This window comes from Mastigoproctus giganteus, chromosome 12, assembly GCF_048544385.1.
Source record: "Mastigoproctus giganteus isolate SK-2022 chromosome 12, ASM4854438v1, whole genome shotgun sequence".
Classification (NCBI taxonomy): domain Eukaryota; kingdom Metazoa; phylum Arthropoda; class Arachnida; order Uropygi; family Thelyphonidae; genus Mastigoproctus; species Mastigoproctus giganteus.
The window spans coordinates 57584413-57601283 of record NC_143586.1 but is presented as its reverse complement, the minus strand read 5'-3'; the positions used below and the strand labels follow the sequence as shown (position 1 = coordinate 57601283).

The following is a 16871-nucleotide window of genomic DNA, read 5'->3' as shown; positions in this document are numbered from 1 at the left end:
TTAACACTACGGTCTCCAAGCATTGCCTTTCTTGCAGAGCGGGAATAATGTGATCTCTTAGATGAATGCAGTACCGTGCACTAATTATCGTACACCTTAGGGGGGGGAGGCATGAGGTGTAGACTCTTAAATAAAAATGGTCCGATTATAAACTCTGCTGTGAACCCACACCATACTGTAACGTATGGACTTTGTAGTGGTCTTTCATGCACAGCAGATGGACGAGAAGTTCCCCATATTCGGCAGTTTTGTGCATTTACAGCCACACGAAGAGTGAAATATGCCTCATAAGACCACAAGATCATTGGAGGTTATGTATGGTCAAGTTCCATACCAACTTGTAGAGCAAAGTCTATTCGTTGTTGCTGATCACAAGACTTTAGTTCTTGCAATATGTGGATCTTGTACAGCATAAAATTATTCGAAGCAATTTATGTACAGTAGACCAAGGAAGGTTCAAGTCTCTTGACACACCTCTGGCAGGCACTGCTGACTGGTAGTGTTTTGCATTCTGACCATTGCAACCCTCACTTCATCTACTACCTCCATTCCGATTCGTAGTCGTCCCCTGCCTGGAACTACACCTAACTCCCCGGTCGCTTCAAATTTCTTTATTATTTTTCGAAGCCCCACTGACGTCAAAGGTCCTTTACGCAAACCTTTAAGTTTCCAATATTCACGTAGTGCTGAATTAGCCTTACTATTATTCTGGTAGAACAGTTTTACTAAAAGAGCACGTTCCTTTTTTGTAAGAGCCATAATGGTTATTGACGGTTGCATTGACCTTTCTGCTTTTATCCAACAGGATGTCATTTACATTAAGCAGCGTTTCTTGAAGTAAATGACAACTTTTACATATGTGCAGCGCCGTTTCTCTCCTGGTGGCGGAAATTTGAACTTTTTTTTTTTTTTTCCTTCTACAAATCGTTTCCCCATACTCTAAATGACATACCTACCTATTTTCACAGTGCTAACTGTAACCGTTTTGACACTAGGGTCTCCTGAATAGGGCAACTTATTTTATAACTACCCGGTATATCAATGCTTAATGACTTTGGTTGCCTCTGAGCAAGTTCAAAGCAACCCAGTCCATTTAGTTAAAATTATATTTAATAAATAAATAAATTAGTTTACATTAGAAATTTTTGATAAGTTTTACATTAAATAAGTGCTACAGGGCCAGTCCTACAATGTGGGAAGCCTAGACGCAAGAATAAACATCGAGGCCACCCGGTTGTCCTTTCTGCGACTGAGGGAGGAGGAGGAGGAGAGAAGAATTTGGATTTGGGATTATTTCAAATCACAAGCCCGGGTATATTGCTTGCGCTGCCTCCTTTCCCCTAAGAAATGGCCCTGAGTTGCTATTAGTCGTTTAAATTTCAGTAACTTGATTTTCTTTTATTTATTCAGGAAACTGGTTTTATTCCATTGATACTGTATTTCTGTATTTATTTACCACAAAATTATGGAATTGTGCAATTATTGCCCACCCAACAATATACGATTTGAACATAGAGAGCGCTGCTGTTCTTAGTGAGAAAAAAAATTGTAATGTCTGTTTAATGTTAAGGTGCGCGCGTTATAAATGTTGTAACTTGGAGTAGTAGCATAGTAACAAGTAGAAAGAGTAGATTTTGCTCATAGCTACATTATTATCCTGAAATTCTGTGTCATCACACAACACTGTAATAAAGATTAATATTTAAATTGTAATGAATAAAATTTTGTTCAAAAATAATGTGTAAAGGTTGTGTCAAAGTGGAGTTTCCTGACCGTGTAAGTTATCTCTAAAAATCTACAGTACTCTATAAAAATCTTAAAAATCAACTACTTTCGGATGTTTAAATTAAGACACTGCAGTGATGGATGTTTATCGAATCGTGATGCAAGTCGAAGTTCGGTACATGTGGAGAGAGGACTAGAGAAACATCACTAGTTTTTCCAATGGCGGTTTTAGGCGTACCAGTAATTTATGCAATTTAATGGGTTGGGAGCTTTCGGTTTGCCTTGAGCTGCAAAAATTCAGAGTACTTGCAAGGTCGAAGTTCGACCTTGTAAAAGAAAAAAAGCATACTGCTAGAACTTAGCCAATAATTTTTATTATATTAAATTTAATATAATAAAGTACAGCTTGACAGCTGTACTTTATTTATGTATTAGTTATGCCTAGAATAGTATGTAAACATAAATTGAATGGGATTATACCATAATTACCCATTAGCTACTGGTTTGGGATCTGACAGATGCCACTTTTTAAAATATTTCTGTTATTTATTATTATTTTTTTAACACCCTCAATTGCAACAAGGACACTAACTTGGCACTCCCCCCTTTCCCCGTTTCGTTTTAATTATAAAAAATTATTTTTGGGTGCTCTACTTTAAATGGTTATCTGTTAATTATGATTTGCTAAAGCCGATTAAAATATACTAGGCCAAAAATATAAGAGGAAACCAGTAATAAAGTTTTTGTCATATATTTTTTGAATTTTCAAGATCACAACCACTCCCCCCCTCCCCAGATTGAAACTCAGATGCTGGCATAGAGTCTGGCAGATGCAACATGAACATCTTCATTTTTGACACTTGTTCACATTTAGTAAGTGAAATTAAAGCTTTATGGCAAGATAACACTTATCACTGGGCCAAGTGGGAAGGAGCAGCAGTGCGTAGCACACGCTTCTTGATTAGACTGGGGTTCGAGCCCGTCATCACCAAGTACGGAGGATTCGGAAAGGTCAAGGTATGACCACCACATATCCCGGAGCAATATGGCCTTAGTTGCTAATGCTCCTAAGACCAAATAACAAACAAACAAACAAAACTTATCACTGGCATCTCAAAAATACTACATGGGAATGGGAGTTTCCTAGAAGAAGGGTAGATGTTTTGTTACATGTCAAACAAAAATTTAATTTATCAATTCACAGTATATCAAAATGAAAACAGAAAATACTCTATAACCAGTTAGAGAATATTGATTGGGAAAGATGCACACTCAAAAGGATTTAAATTTTTTTTTTCAATATTTAAAAAAAAAAAGTGGTGTTTGTCAGATGCCATGCTAACAGAGGAAGGTTAAATTTGTAAATAAAATCCAACTTTTGACAACCAGTATTGTCTGACTGGTTATACGTTATTTTCTGCTTTCATTTCAGTATACAGGTAACCTTCGTATAACACGGTTATTAGGTTCCTGTAAAATGTCGTGTTGTGTGAAATTGTGTTATACGGGACTAAAAGAAAGTACAAAAAGGGGGGTTATGTTCTAAAAGCTAACAAAAATATGCTATTTCGTTAACAAAATGTTAACAAGAATACACCATTATAGATTTCGTGTATCTTCTGCTCTCTTTAAAAAATCAGTAATTCGGGTTTGTTTGCTTTTGCTTGATAAATCTTTGAGAATTTCATCATATGGAACTAAGCATTTTTGAAGCTCCCTTTTGAACTTTGGGCTTCTTTCATTCAAGAATCTGCATTCAAAAAATAAGATTCTAATTGCTCGGCAAACTTTATGCCTTCCCCTATGCTTTTTAGTGTAAAATTTGGAAGTTTAGAATGTTAATCTGTGATATCATCATCTCTTCTTCATTCTTCAAGAGGAGTGTTTCCATTTACAATGGGTTACCTCAGCCTCCTACAAGTTATTTCTTGTTAGGAATTTTTTCCCGCCATAAAGTGCAGTTCTGGGTGTCTTGGTCGGTTAAGCCTCGGGCTGTCGTGCACTCCCGTACTCCATCCATCTATGTCCTCCTAGGTCTTCTTCTTCCAGGATAGCCTTTGGATATCTGTTTTCTTGCATCCGTTTTACATGTCCATACCATGTTAGATGCTTTTCTTTGATGGTGTCAATAATAGTCTTTTTCACTTCCATTTTTTCCCTTATGTCTTCATTCCATTTTCTGTCTCTTCTAGAAGTTTCTGCTGAGCGTCTCCAAAAATCCATTTCTGTGGAGAGCAATTTGTTTTCCGCTCGCCTATTCAATGTCCAGGTTTCCGCTCCATACAATAGAAGACTTTGTACAATCGTTTGAAATATAAGTTTCTTTGTTTTATTTAGGATATTTTTGCTCCACAGAACAGAATTTAACATGCCGATAGCCTTTCTGCCATCTGCAATTCTCTTATTGATCATCATCTGAATTGATTTGATTTTACCTCTGATGCCATTTGCACCAAATCTACTATGCTGGCTCTTTTTCTACCAGTAATTCTTAACGTCTTCAGTAATCATATATTTTTTTAGGAGCATCGGCGACTAAGGCCATGTTACTCTGTGTATATTATCTATAAATTGCATGTGTCCTTAGGTCGATTTTCTGTTTTGCTGGACGAAAAACCAGAGTTTCCAAATAGAAAAAAAACCATTCTACCCGAGCCCGACTAACTCAGCCACATTGTGAAAAAGACCCATAAAAATTCCTCCCTTCATCGACGGGATTTGAGTTCAGGTCTTTTCCAGCCGATGTGGAGAGGAGGGCAATTCTATCAACTCTGCTACCCACGAGGGCTTCAGTAGTCATATCATCAAAACCTACCCCTCCTACCAATGTAGCAAGTTCTACTATTGCACCGATTCCACTTCCTGCCCGTTCGATCATATTTCCTAAATGAACTGACTCTGGCCATACATTTTTCCACACGCATTTAATTTTTATGGTTTTACTTCTTTGAGCGATAAAGCTAGATATAGTCCACAATTGAGAAATGTTTCCATGCCTCCATTACTTCAATAGATTCGGAATCAATTTTTTCCAAAATCCATTGTAACAATTTTCTGATGGAATGAGTTTTAAAGGTGGATATAATGAAAGAAGATCTAATGAAAGAAGTTGTATTAACCTAGTACAACTGTGGTGGTAGGAACATAACTGTAACGTTTGGATGACTTAAATCTTTTTGGATGGCTTGGTGTGCTATCCAATAGTAATAAAACTTTGAAATCTAGATTTTTCCACAAGTTCAACAAGTACAAGTTTAATAGCACAGAACGTAACATGGGAATTTCCGAACAAAATAAAATACAGGGATTTCTCAATAATTTTTTTTTGACTAGCGAGTCAACAGTGAGTGGAAACGTTGAAAAATTACTTCCAACATAATAGCAGGGTTTTCCCCACACAAAAGCTCAAAAACACCCTGTTATGCCAGGTTTACCAAAATTCTCTAACCATGTTAGAGCGAAACCGTGTTATATAAGTACCGTGTTGTGCGAGGATTGCCACAATTTATCAATCGTGTTAGAGAAACCGTGTTGTAAAAGTACCGTGTTATACAGGGGGTTGCCTCTACTATGAATTATGAAACATTAAATTTTTTCTTGGCATTTAACAGATGCCAGGTGAGCAAAAACTGCTACCTCCTTCTAAGCAATTCCACACGACATCTCTGAGATGCCAGCAACGTTGTTTAATCTTGCCACAGAGCAAGATTAAACAATGTTACAAGATGAGTGACTTTTAGAATTCTAAAAAAAACATTATAAAATAAAATCTTTTATTATTATTATCAGTTTCTCATTTATTTTCATTTGATATTTTCAATTGAAGCAGATCATAAATAATAGAGCACCATTTTCAATTCAGGAAAAAAGCTAAATATTAATTTTTTATTGTTAAAACAAAAAAGAGGTATCTCACAGATGCCACGCGAGTGATGGAAGGCTAGTATATTCAAGGATCTCTTTTTTAAAAAACATCGGAAAAACCAGATTCATTTTGCTTAACAAAATAGCCTATGTGAAAACAGTAGCAAATAAATCTTCTTACTTTCTTTCATCAGAGTTGAGCTATAATAGAGATGCACCTCAAATTCACACCTTGCCATGGGCTTGGCAAACCCAGGGTCCTGAGCTGGATATCATCATTCTTCTCTTTCTTGGTGATTCCTTTGTACTTCTCTCTTTCTTTCTTTCTCAGGGGGGTAACTCGGGAATTTTTTTTTTTTTTTTGGCTGGTGCAGCATAAGCTTCAGGTTTCCTTGTACCATATGACTAATAATAATAATAATAATGATGATCTCAGCTTAGAATGTGATCCACCCCTCCACAGATAGCACAGTGGTTATGATTGCTATCTTTCCATACCATGTGGAAATGGCTTGGTTTTTAATCCTATCAAGAACCAAGAATTTTTATGAGCTTTTTTTCATAGCATGATATAAACTAGTCAGTCCCCAGGAGCAACAGGTATTCTCCTTACCCTTTTCCCTCCTGAAAATCCAGGCTTTTCATCCAGAAAAATAGGTGGACCAGTGAGAGAATACAAGCAGTTTTCAAACATATAGTATGCTGACACTTAATAGCCATAGTTGCATTGATACAAAAATAAAACAAAGAAACAGTATTCAAACATGTTTTTCTTGTGGGTAGACAGTGATTATAATCACTGTCCTCTCACACTGGATGGAAAATTCCAGAGTTCAAATCCCATAAATATTGTGATGAATTTTTTAGGGCTGTTTTCACAGCATGGGTGAAATTAATTGGTTAATTAGTATTAGCATTAGTAGAAGCATATGATGCAAGGAAGCAAGTATATATAGCATCAGCCAAAAAAAAAAAAAAAACCTTCCCATTTCACCCATCCATCCACTCCAAATGTTTGTCTAGTTCTGCCTTGAACTTATTTCAGTTGCTGATCTCCACTACAACAGATGGAAGTTTGTTCCAACTATCAACCACCTGCTGGCTAAAGGCAAATTTCGTCGCATCTATTCTACAACTGTCTTTCCTCAATTTGAATTTATATCCCCTCAGGTGGGTAACCTGAGCAAGAGGAAGAATTGGTTAATCTGTTAATTGGTTTCAGGCAAGGGTTATATATTCCTGGAAACTCAGGTTATTTTGTCCAGCAAATAGATCAAAGTATAATACACATTTACAGATGTCATATACTGATGCTTCATAGTCTTTACATTGCATTGGCAGTTAATACACCTGTAATACCTTATTGAGGGTTTTACAAGTGCAGATGTTCAGACTCATGCCTGGGCTGTTAGCTGCCCAAGTTAGCCATTACAAAAACCATTTAAAAAACTGAAAATCATAAATAGCTATTTCATTTTTGTTCGTATCTCTGTTTATAAATATCCACTAGCCATAGCTCCGTGAATGAGCTGGTTTCTCTCAGGTGGAGTTGTAGGATTTTTTTCCCCGAAATTATTTGTTTGTTTGTTTTTTTTTCCTGCAAACTGACCTTAGATTACATGCAACTTACAGACAAAAATGATTCTTGTGTCGTGAGTTATCTTGGCACTAATCTGAAACAGCCCTATTGCCAAATTAGAGTGTTACAGTGATCAGTTTGCATCCCCAGTAACAGAAAATTGGTTTAACACACTAGCTGTTGCAGTGTTAAAACAAAAATTAATACAAGGAGCCACCAACTTTATTATTATTATGAACCCTAAACCATAATAATAACAAAATGGAAAGGTTACCATTTTCTTGCATTTTTTTTCCCAGACCCATTTAATGGGTCATGAAGCCAAAATGGAAAAAATGCCATTTCTGACTAAGGTATATACTGAGTGTTTCTTAACCCACTATACTATTATTAGGGGGAACTTCAATGCTAAGGTTGGAAAAAGACAAAACAGTGCAGAAGGGGGAACTATAGGAAATTTTGGAATTGGTGAAAGAAATGGAAGAGGTGAAAGACTTGTGCAATTTGCAGAATCTCAAGAATTGTCAGTAATGAACACTTTTTTCAAGAAAACGTTGAACAGAAAGTGGACATGGAAGAGTCCAAATGGATTAACAACTAATGAAATCAACTTCATACTCACTAACAGAAGATATATCGTAAATGATGTTACCGTCCTGAATAAGGTAAATGTTGGAAGTGATCACAGAATGGTAAGATGCACACTTGATATAGATGAAGGAAAGATAAAAAATGACTCGAGTAGATAGTATGAAGGTCTTTGAGATAACAGAAAAGGAGAAAGAGCATTATGTACTGGAACTTAAGAACAAGTTTGAGCTTCTGCAGACTGCTCAGGACCAAGATATGGTCAAGGAATATTACAACTTTCTGAAAGTGATCAAGCCCGAGAAACCTATTGGGAAAAAGAAATCCAAAGAAGAAAAAATTAGTCAAGAAACACTTGTTATGATGAACCAAAGGCGACAAATGAAGAGCAAGATAAACACTGACAAGGAGAAAATTGAGTATACTGAGTTATGCAAAGCCATTAGAAAGAGACTCAGAGAGGACATAAGAAGATTTAACACAAGAAAAGTAGAACAAGCATTAAGGGAAAACAAAGGACTTAAATCAGCAGCCATGAGCAGTAATACAGAAAGACAAATGATACTGAAACTGAAGAATAGCGATGGTGTACTTATAAATAGCAGAGAAGGCATAATTCAAATAGCAGAAGACTACTATAGAGAATTATACAAGGAGCGAGGGAATGATGCCAGCAGTGGGGAAGATGGATCACAAATTAGCAACATATATGACATACCCGATATTTTTCCTGATGAGGTAGAACATGCATTGAAGAAAATGAAGAATCAGAAAGCCCTGAGGGAAGATGAAGTTACTGTAGAATTGTTAAAATTCGGAGGAAGAGCCATAACAAAAAAACTGTCAAGGCTCTTCACAAAGTGCATTAGAAAAGATGTGACGTGGAATAATACAATCATAGTTTTGCTGCATAAGAAAGGAGATAAATCAGAAATTGGAAATTATAGACTAATTAGCTTGTTATCCCACATCTACAAGTTGTTCACAAGGATCATTACTAACAGATTAGAAAGAATACTTGATGAGAATCAACCGAGAGAGCAAGCTGGCTTTAGGACAGGATTCTCAACTATGGATCACCTTCACGTAATATCACAGCTAATGGAGAAAGCAAATGAATGTAAAACACCATTATGCCTGGCATTTGTGGATTATGAAAAGGCATTTTACTCCATACAGCATAAGGCAACGTTTCAAGCACTGGAAAGACAAGGCATAGATACCCCATATATTATGATTTTTAAGAAAATATACGAGAACTCTACCTCCTTTATTAGACTAGACAAAGACAGTAGGAAATTTAAAATCGAGAAAGGAGTTCGATAAGGAGACACAATATCTCCGAAGCTGTTTTACTGCTGCCCTTGAGGAAGCTTTCAGAAGATTAGACTGGTCGCGGAAAGGAGTCAATATGAATGGAGAATACCTAAACCATTTACGATTTGCAGATGACATTGTGGTCATAAGCCTTGATCCCAAAGAATTGGAGGAAAGAGGAAAATCTTAATCAGTTATGCACAGTTAGTAAGGATTTTGGACTAAAGATGAATATGGCTAAAGCAAAAGTAATGATGAACAAGTATGCCACAGAAAGGGACATAATGATTGAAGGAGCAGTAATTGAAAAGGTGGAGTCATATACTTATCTGGGACAAGTTATTAGCTGTAATAATGATAAATGGCTGGAAGTATAGAGAAGAATAAATTTTGGATGGATAGCATTCAGGAAATATAGTCACATACTGAAGAGCAATATCCTAGTTTGTCTGAAACGTAAAATAATGAACCAATGTATACTCCCCAACACGACTTATGGAAGTGAAACGTGGGCACTCACAAAAAAGAATGGAAGATAAGCTGAGAACAACACAGCGAAGAATGGATCGAATTATATTGGGAATAAGACTGTTAGATAAGAAGAGAAACACATGGATTTGACAGCAAACCCAAGTAAAGGACATTCTTATCAAAACTAAAGAACTAAAATGGTCTTGGGCAGGACACAGCTCGAAGACAGGATGACAGATGGACTATTATTATTATTATTAGCAGCCATACGGTGCAAGGAAGTCTGAGGCTTATGCTGCACCAGCCAAAAAAAATTCCCGAGTTACCCTGAGAGAGAGAGAGAGAGAGAGAGTGTGTCAGAAGTAGAAGGGAATCACCAAGAAAGAGAAGAATGATGATATCCAGCTCAGGACCCTGGGTGTGCCAAGCCCATACTCACCAGATATGAGCCCCTGGGGTTGACTAAGAAAATAACAGAATCGCACCTAAGAGGAGCTAGAAGAAAACTTGAAAGACAATGGCGGAGGTGGATAGATGAAGTTCATGAGTTTGTGAGTAGTAAATGGATGGCCATTGCACAAAACAAAGTTACTGGAATGTTGCTGGAGTGGCCTTCATCCTGCAGTGGAATGAAAATGGCTGATGATGATGATGACTGTTTGTTTACATTTAGGCTATTTATTTCTCTAGTAGTTATGAGTTTGTGAAGTTGCATGGTATAAGACAAACAGTGATTTTGTTTACTTATAAAGAAAAACAATGCAGTTGCAGTGTTGAGAATAATATTCAGGCTCCTCAGGTGACATTGAAACATCCATATGATACTATGGCCAGTAAGGGCCATAAACCAGGTTCCAGAGTGAAAACCAATAAAACAGCAAGTGAAATGTTTTGATTTGATGGGCTTCTGGGATAAATATAAATCAAAGAAGCAGTAATATGTGGACAAAGGTTTTTGCAAGGACTTTGCATTAACTAACACATTATTATTTTTTAAAAAAATTTAAAATTTTCAATGAATATAACAATAACATCAGTTTTTATTTGGGAGTATAAAGCTTTTAAAAATTTCTCTTTGTTACTTGAGTTTTCTTATCAGTTTGAAATATTATGCTTTTTTTTATTATATTTGCATTACTCAGGGCTGTCATTTAGTTCTCTCTCTAGAATATATTGAAGGAAACATAAAAATGGGTGTTCAGGAGAGTAGCCTAATTATCCATTATATTTATTATCCTGCAGTTATGTGAATTAGATATTTGTAGCTGAAGGGTAAAATCATATTTGAGTTCACCAGGCCACCTACTTAATATCTCTATGAGATAATATACAGTGGGTAGCATCCACTGTATCACACTGCTTGAACGAATAAACTGTGAACCAAGTCTCAAAGCATGTTTAACACAAAGGGTGAGACCTGACATTTGGGTCTCATGGCAGTTAAAGTGTTAAAGAAATTTGTAGTTCTGATTGTGTTGGCCCTGTAGTACTTAATATGGTACGATGCTTAATATATCATTATATTTTCATATGAATTCTCAAGGTAAGGCAATTTACATTTTTACATTAAAATCACTGCTTTGTATCATCTGTCAAGGACAAAGAAATGATTATCCCATTAATTTTATAAGGCAATGGCTAGGCCACATCTGGAATACTCCATACGGATTTGCAAACCTCATTTTAGGAAGGACAGAGATCTGTTGGAAAAGATGCAGAGAAGAGCAGAAAGATTAGGTGGGGTCAAAAAAAAGCATAATTTTAATGAGAAAGACTGAAGTTTTGTAAATTGCAGTCTGTAGATATTGGGCATCTGTGTAGTGATCTAATTGAAGTATAAGTCTTTAAAAGATTAAGTATACTAAATGTTGGTAGCATCTTTACTCTTTTTTCAAATGACACACACAAGGAGAAGGGGAAAAATTTAAATTGAAGAAAGATGGTTGTAGAATGGTTGTGTGAAAATTTGCATTTTGCATATAGTGACTGTTAAAATAAAATTACCCTTAGTGTTGTAGAAATGAGTAGTTTGAATTAATTTAAAAGTTTGTGCTAATAAGGGTGTATTTTTTTTAAAAAAATTATTTATTTTTATTTTTGCCTGGGCTGTATAACTTTTGCTTTCTTCCATCATGTTCACAGTACTATTACTAAAAATCATTTCAGACTGATTGAATGGGCTAACTGCAAATAGTTATCTAGCAAGAGCATATCATTCTGTAATCACAATGTAAGATTGTTCCACAAATGTAGTAGTAGTAGTAGTGGCAAATGATGCAAGAAAGCAAGCTTATGTAGCATCAGCCAAAAACACACACACACACACACACACACACACACACACACACACACACACACACACTTAACTCATCTTTACCCTCCAAGAATTTGTCTAGTTCTTCCTTCATTTATTCAAACCATCCACTTCTCCAACAACAAATGGAAGCCTATTCTAACAATCAACGACCTCACTGGCTGAAGGTAACCATCCTCAACTTAAATTTATGCCCACTCATGAGTCTAATCTCAGCAAGAGGAAGAATGCCATTCACATTCAGCTTACTCAATCCATTCAAGGCCTTAAACATCTCAATCTGGAGACTAGGCACCTGCAGGGCAGGTGCCTAGTCTCCAGATGCTGCAACAAAAGGGTAAGAGCACCCTTTTGTTCCCATCACCAATCGGGTTGCTCTAACCTATACCTTTCCTTCAGATCTACATCACTTCCTAAAGTGAGTCTGTCAGACCTGTATACAATACTCTAGATGCAGCCTAACCATCACCTTGTATAAAGGGATAATCACCTTCTTATCCCTACTAGCAAAGTTTCTGTATATCATTGACAAAATCCCACAAACTGTCCTGGTAGCACAATTACCCCTGGGTGTTTTGTCATTTTCTACTACCCTGAGTGTAGTTCCTCACAGTTGATAAGTTACTCTCAGATTACTGCTACCCTTATGCAGTAACTTGCATTTGTCAATGTTAAACTTCAGCTGCCATATCTCAGCCCATCAACCTAATTTTTCTAAATATTGTTGCCAACATTGTATCATCTGTAAACTTTGACATTAAACCTGATATGCCTTCATCAATATTATTGATAAATATTGAAAACAACAATGGACCGAGCACTGAATTCTTGGGAGCTCCACTAATATTAGTCCAATAACATTAGTCCACGAAGAGCAGTGCCCATTGATAATCACTCACTGTCTTCTTCCACTTAACATCCCTTTATCCATAGCAGTAACTTTCCCTTAATACCATATTGATCCAGTTTGTACAGCAGTCTTTTATCTGCGACAGTATCAAAAGCCTTCCTGAAATCCAAGTACAGTATATGGTATAAAAATTATTTTTTTGCATCCAGTTCCTTGGTCACTGCATCAGTAACCTATCAGATTGGTTAGAAAAGACCACCTCTTAACAAATCCATGCTGTGACTGCAAGTGTAATTGCATTCCTGTCCAGATTGTCCTGCCTTACTTCTTTAACCAGTGACTCCATTATTTCCCTGGAAGAGATGTTAAACTGAACTGACAGGTCTGTAATTACTCCTCTCACCTTTTGATCCCCCTTTATGAATTGGGTATATATTCACACATCTCCAGTCCATAGGGATCTCTTCTGAATCCAAGGGTGCTCTTATAATTATGGCCAAGGGTTTGCTCACCTCCTTTGCTGCCTCCCTTAATATGATTGGAGAGTTCCCATCCACTCCAGGTGCCTTTTTTACATTCGGTTTCAACAATTTCTCTTCCACTTTACTTTCAATTATCAAAAAGTCATTTAGCTCCCCATTTGAGTTTGATAAACTTCCGACATCCCCTCCCTTAAAGAATTCCTCATGTGTGAATGTAGATGCAAAATATCTATTCAATATGTCAGCAAACAGCAGGTTCATCAGCATTTAACTCATTGACATCAAGTGTCCCAATGTAATTCAACCCCTTCCTTCTACTCTTAATATAAGCATCAGGGCCAATTAAGGATGAAATAGGCCCTCGGCCATATTTAAATTTGAGGCCCCTTTAATATATATATACTGTACTGTATATTACACACATACAAATACTACATAGGTTTTTAAAATACTTGATTTTAGAGAGTTTTATTCATCCATACATTGATACATATTTTTCTGTCATCTGTGAAAACTTATTATTAGAAATTTTTATCACTACTTTACAAAATATTTATACTGAAAATGAGGCCCCTCTTCAGGTGAGGCCACCGGCCATGGCTGATTTGGCCATAGCCTTAATGCGGCCCTGATAAGTATAGAAGTCTTTACTGCTTTTCTTGCATTATTATTCTATCAGTATCCTTCTGATGACAAGATGTTTCTCGAGAAGTGTCATTTTAAGGCTCCACACATCAGTAGTTTTAAAAGGACTTCAAATTGGAATAATCCTGTTTATTATTTCAGAAGTTTTTTCTTAAACTTCTGAAATAATAATCTGCCTTAGCTTGCCTATACTCCTTTGTAACTTGATTACAGAATAATTTATATCTGCCATAGGCTTCTGTTTCACCTGACAATTTATATGCATCCCATGTACTTTTCTTGTATGCCATGTGTCTTAATAGTTCATCTGACAACCATTTAGGTCTAAGTCCTGAACAGTATTTCTTTGTTGGGATGAAAAGGCTAGTAGCTTCTTTAATTACTTCCCTGAATGATTCCTTAGAATTAGAATTTGCTGTTAGTAACATCATCAGTTGGTCCCACTGCATAGAATTTAAAAACTGTCTGAGACCACTGTAGTCACCCTTAAGAAAGCTAAACCCTCTCCCTTTACCCTTGACAGTAAATATACCTTTAATTAAATTTCACATTAGTACACTGTAATCACTGCCACCCAGTGGCTCCTTTACCTGCAGATTCTTTTACCTGCATGTAGAATCACTACTGATAACCAAATCAAGAGTATTGCTTCTGCTTGTTGCCTTTCTAACATACTGCTGTAGAAAACAGTCATCCAAGAAATCTACAAAAGTCTTGCTACTGTGTGAGTGACCAATCCACAAATTCCAGCCAACAACTGGAAAGTTAAAATCCCCCATTATAAGACATGATTTACTATTTCTCTGTATAGTTGTTTGGTATACTCATCACACTCATTAGGCTCCTGCTCTCAATTTTTTTTCCCCCAGTGCTTATATCACAAATCAAATGCAAAGTACTGCATAATGGGTAGCAGTAACCCCAGAGTAACATACCAACTGTGTGGTACTACACTCAGGGTAGTGGAGAATGAAAAAGATCTGGAAGTAATTGTGCAGTCAGATATGAAGTTTTCTGAGTAGTGCAGTCAGATATATGAAGTTTTCTGAGTAGTGCAGTCAGATATGAAGTTTTCTGAGTAGTGCAGTCAGATATGAAGTTTTCTGAGTAGTGCAGACAGGTTGCCAGAGCAGCCTATGAGGTCTTGTTAATGATATACAGGAATTTTGCTAGCAGGGATAAGGAGGTTATTAGCCCTTTATGTAAGGATTTGGTCAGGCCACACCTTATGTACTCATACAGGTCTGGAGACCTGCCTCATTTTAAGAAGGATGTAGAGCTGCTGGAATGAGTACAGAGAAGGGCAATGAGATTGGTGAGGGGAACAAAGGGTTGCTCTTACCATGAAAGGCTTAAGTTCTGCAAATTGCAACATCCAGAGACTAGGCACTTGTGAGGTGATCTGATTGAGGTGTATAAGGCCTTGAATGGTTTTAGCAAGCTCAATGCTGATGGGATTGTTTCTCCTGCTCAGATTATGCATCTGAGGGGGACATAAATTCAAATTGAGGAAAGACAGTTATAGAATAGATGTGCAGAAATTTGTCTTTAGCCAGCTGGTGGTTGATTGCTGTAACAAACATCCATCTGTCGTCGTGGAAGTTGATAGCTTAAATAAATTCAAGGAAAACTGTACAAACTTTTGGAGCAAATGGATAAGTGAAATGGGAAGTTTTTTTTTTTTTAGCTGATGTTGTGCAAGCTTGCTTTCTTGCATCATATGTCTCTACTAATGCTAATCACACCAGATTGACTCAGCATTGCACTGGTCACCCATGTTGACTGGATGCACTCTGTTAGATTTAATATGCTTCTTAACTCCATCCCTCCTGTAAAAATTATACTCCTCATATTCAAATTCAGCATCCGTTATCCCTATAATGTCTGCATTTGATGACTTAATCAGTACTTCAAATACATCAAATCCATTTACAGTGGCAGTAACCTGCCAATGTATGTTCGTCTAGAAAATAGAATGAACATACTTTGGTTTTGAATGGCTTTGTGGGAACCCAAATTTCCATGGAGCCAATCAAAAGCTTGCCATACTTTTAATTCTAATTCATTGAGGCATGTTCAGAGCTTTCATCCTACAGAATTAAAGTCCTGCAAAAATTTCCTTTTTTCACTTTTACAGCACTGATTTTTTGAAATTTCATACTTAAATAATGAAATTCATTCATCTTACCAATCACCTTCAAAAAACTCGTCATTAGGCCAAGTTTGATGTAGAGAGGTGGAAGGAAAAGCTTTGTTGGATCCACTAATGGAACATCATCATTCTTCTTTTCTTGGTGATTTCCTTCTACTTCTGACTCTTGTTCTCTCTGTCTCTCTCAGGGTAATTCAGAAATTTTTTTTGGCTGGTGCAGCATAAGCCTCAGGCTTCCTTGCACCATATGGCTAATAATAATATTGTACACTACTCATTCTTGGTTCATATTTGTTTCTTTGAGGCCAGCCATGTCTAACGTAATGATCTGTGGTAGCATGGCTCCCCAAAGGCATAAGAAACAACAGTATTTTGTGAAACCCCCCCCCCCCTTGCATACCCAATAGCATATCAACAACTTTGAGAGGTCACTGCAGATTCCATTGATGAGTGCTATATTGAATTGCTTCGAGTAGTGTCTTTATATTATAGTATGTTTCCTTTAGATCTCAAGGGTTCCCAATCTTTTTTTGCTTGTGGACCCCCCGAGTCCTAACTTTACGTATGTGGACCCCCATATGTGCATATGTAATATTCCTAAATGAAATATTTATTTATAGGTTAGTAAAAGCTAATAATTAAACAATTCCAATATAATATAAAAAATGTAAATTACAAATTTTGAAAATTCCCTTGCATACCCAATAGTATATCAACAACTTTGAGAGGTCACTGCAGATTCCATTGATGAGTGCTATATTGAATTGCTTCGTGTAGTGTCTTTATATTATAGTATGTTTCCTTTAGATCTCAAGGGTTCCCAACCTTTTTTTGCTTGTGGACCCCCCGAGTCCTAACTTTACGTATGTGGACCCCCATATGTG

At 36.6% G+C, this 16871-nt stretch overlaps 1 protein-coding gene across 2 annotated transcripts in view; it reads left to right on the top strand.

Annotated features, from left to right (window-relative positions):
- Positions 1 to 1573: 1573 nt before the first annotated feature.
- Positions 1574 to 16871, top strand: part of LOC150077087 (protein Churchill-like) — an 86806-nt gene continuing 71508 nt past the window's right edge. The window contains exon 1 of one of the 2 annotated variants that reach the window (XM_090386477.1): positions 1574 to 1776. In XM_090386477.1, the coding sequence (XP_090242603.1) occupies positions 1738 to 1776 (39 nt within the window). In that variant the 5' untranslated portion in view covers positions 1574 to 1737. The remainder of the gene's footprint in view (positions 1777 to 16871) is intronic. The other variant, XM_090386476.1, reaches the window with a different exon arrangement.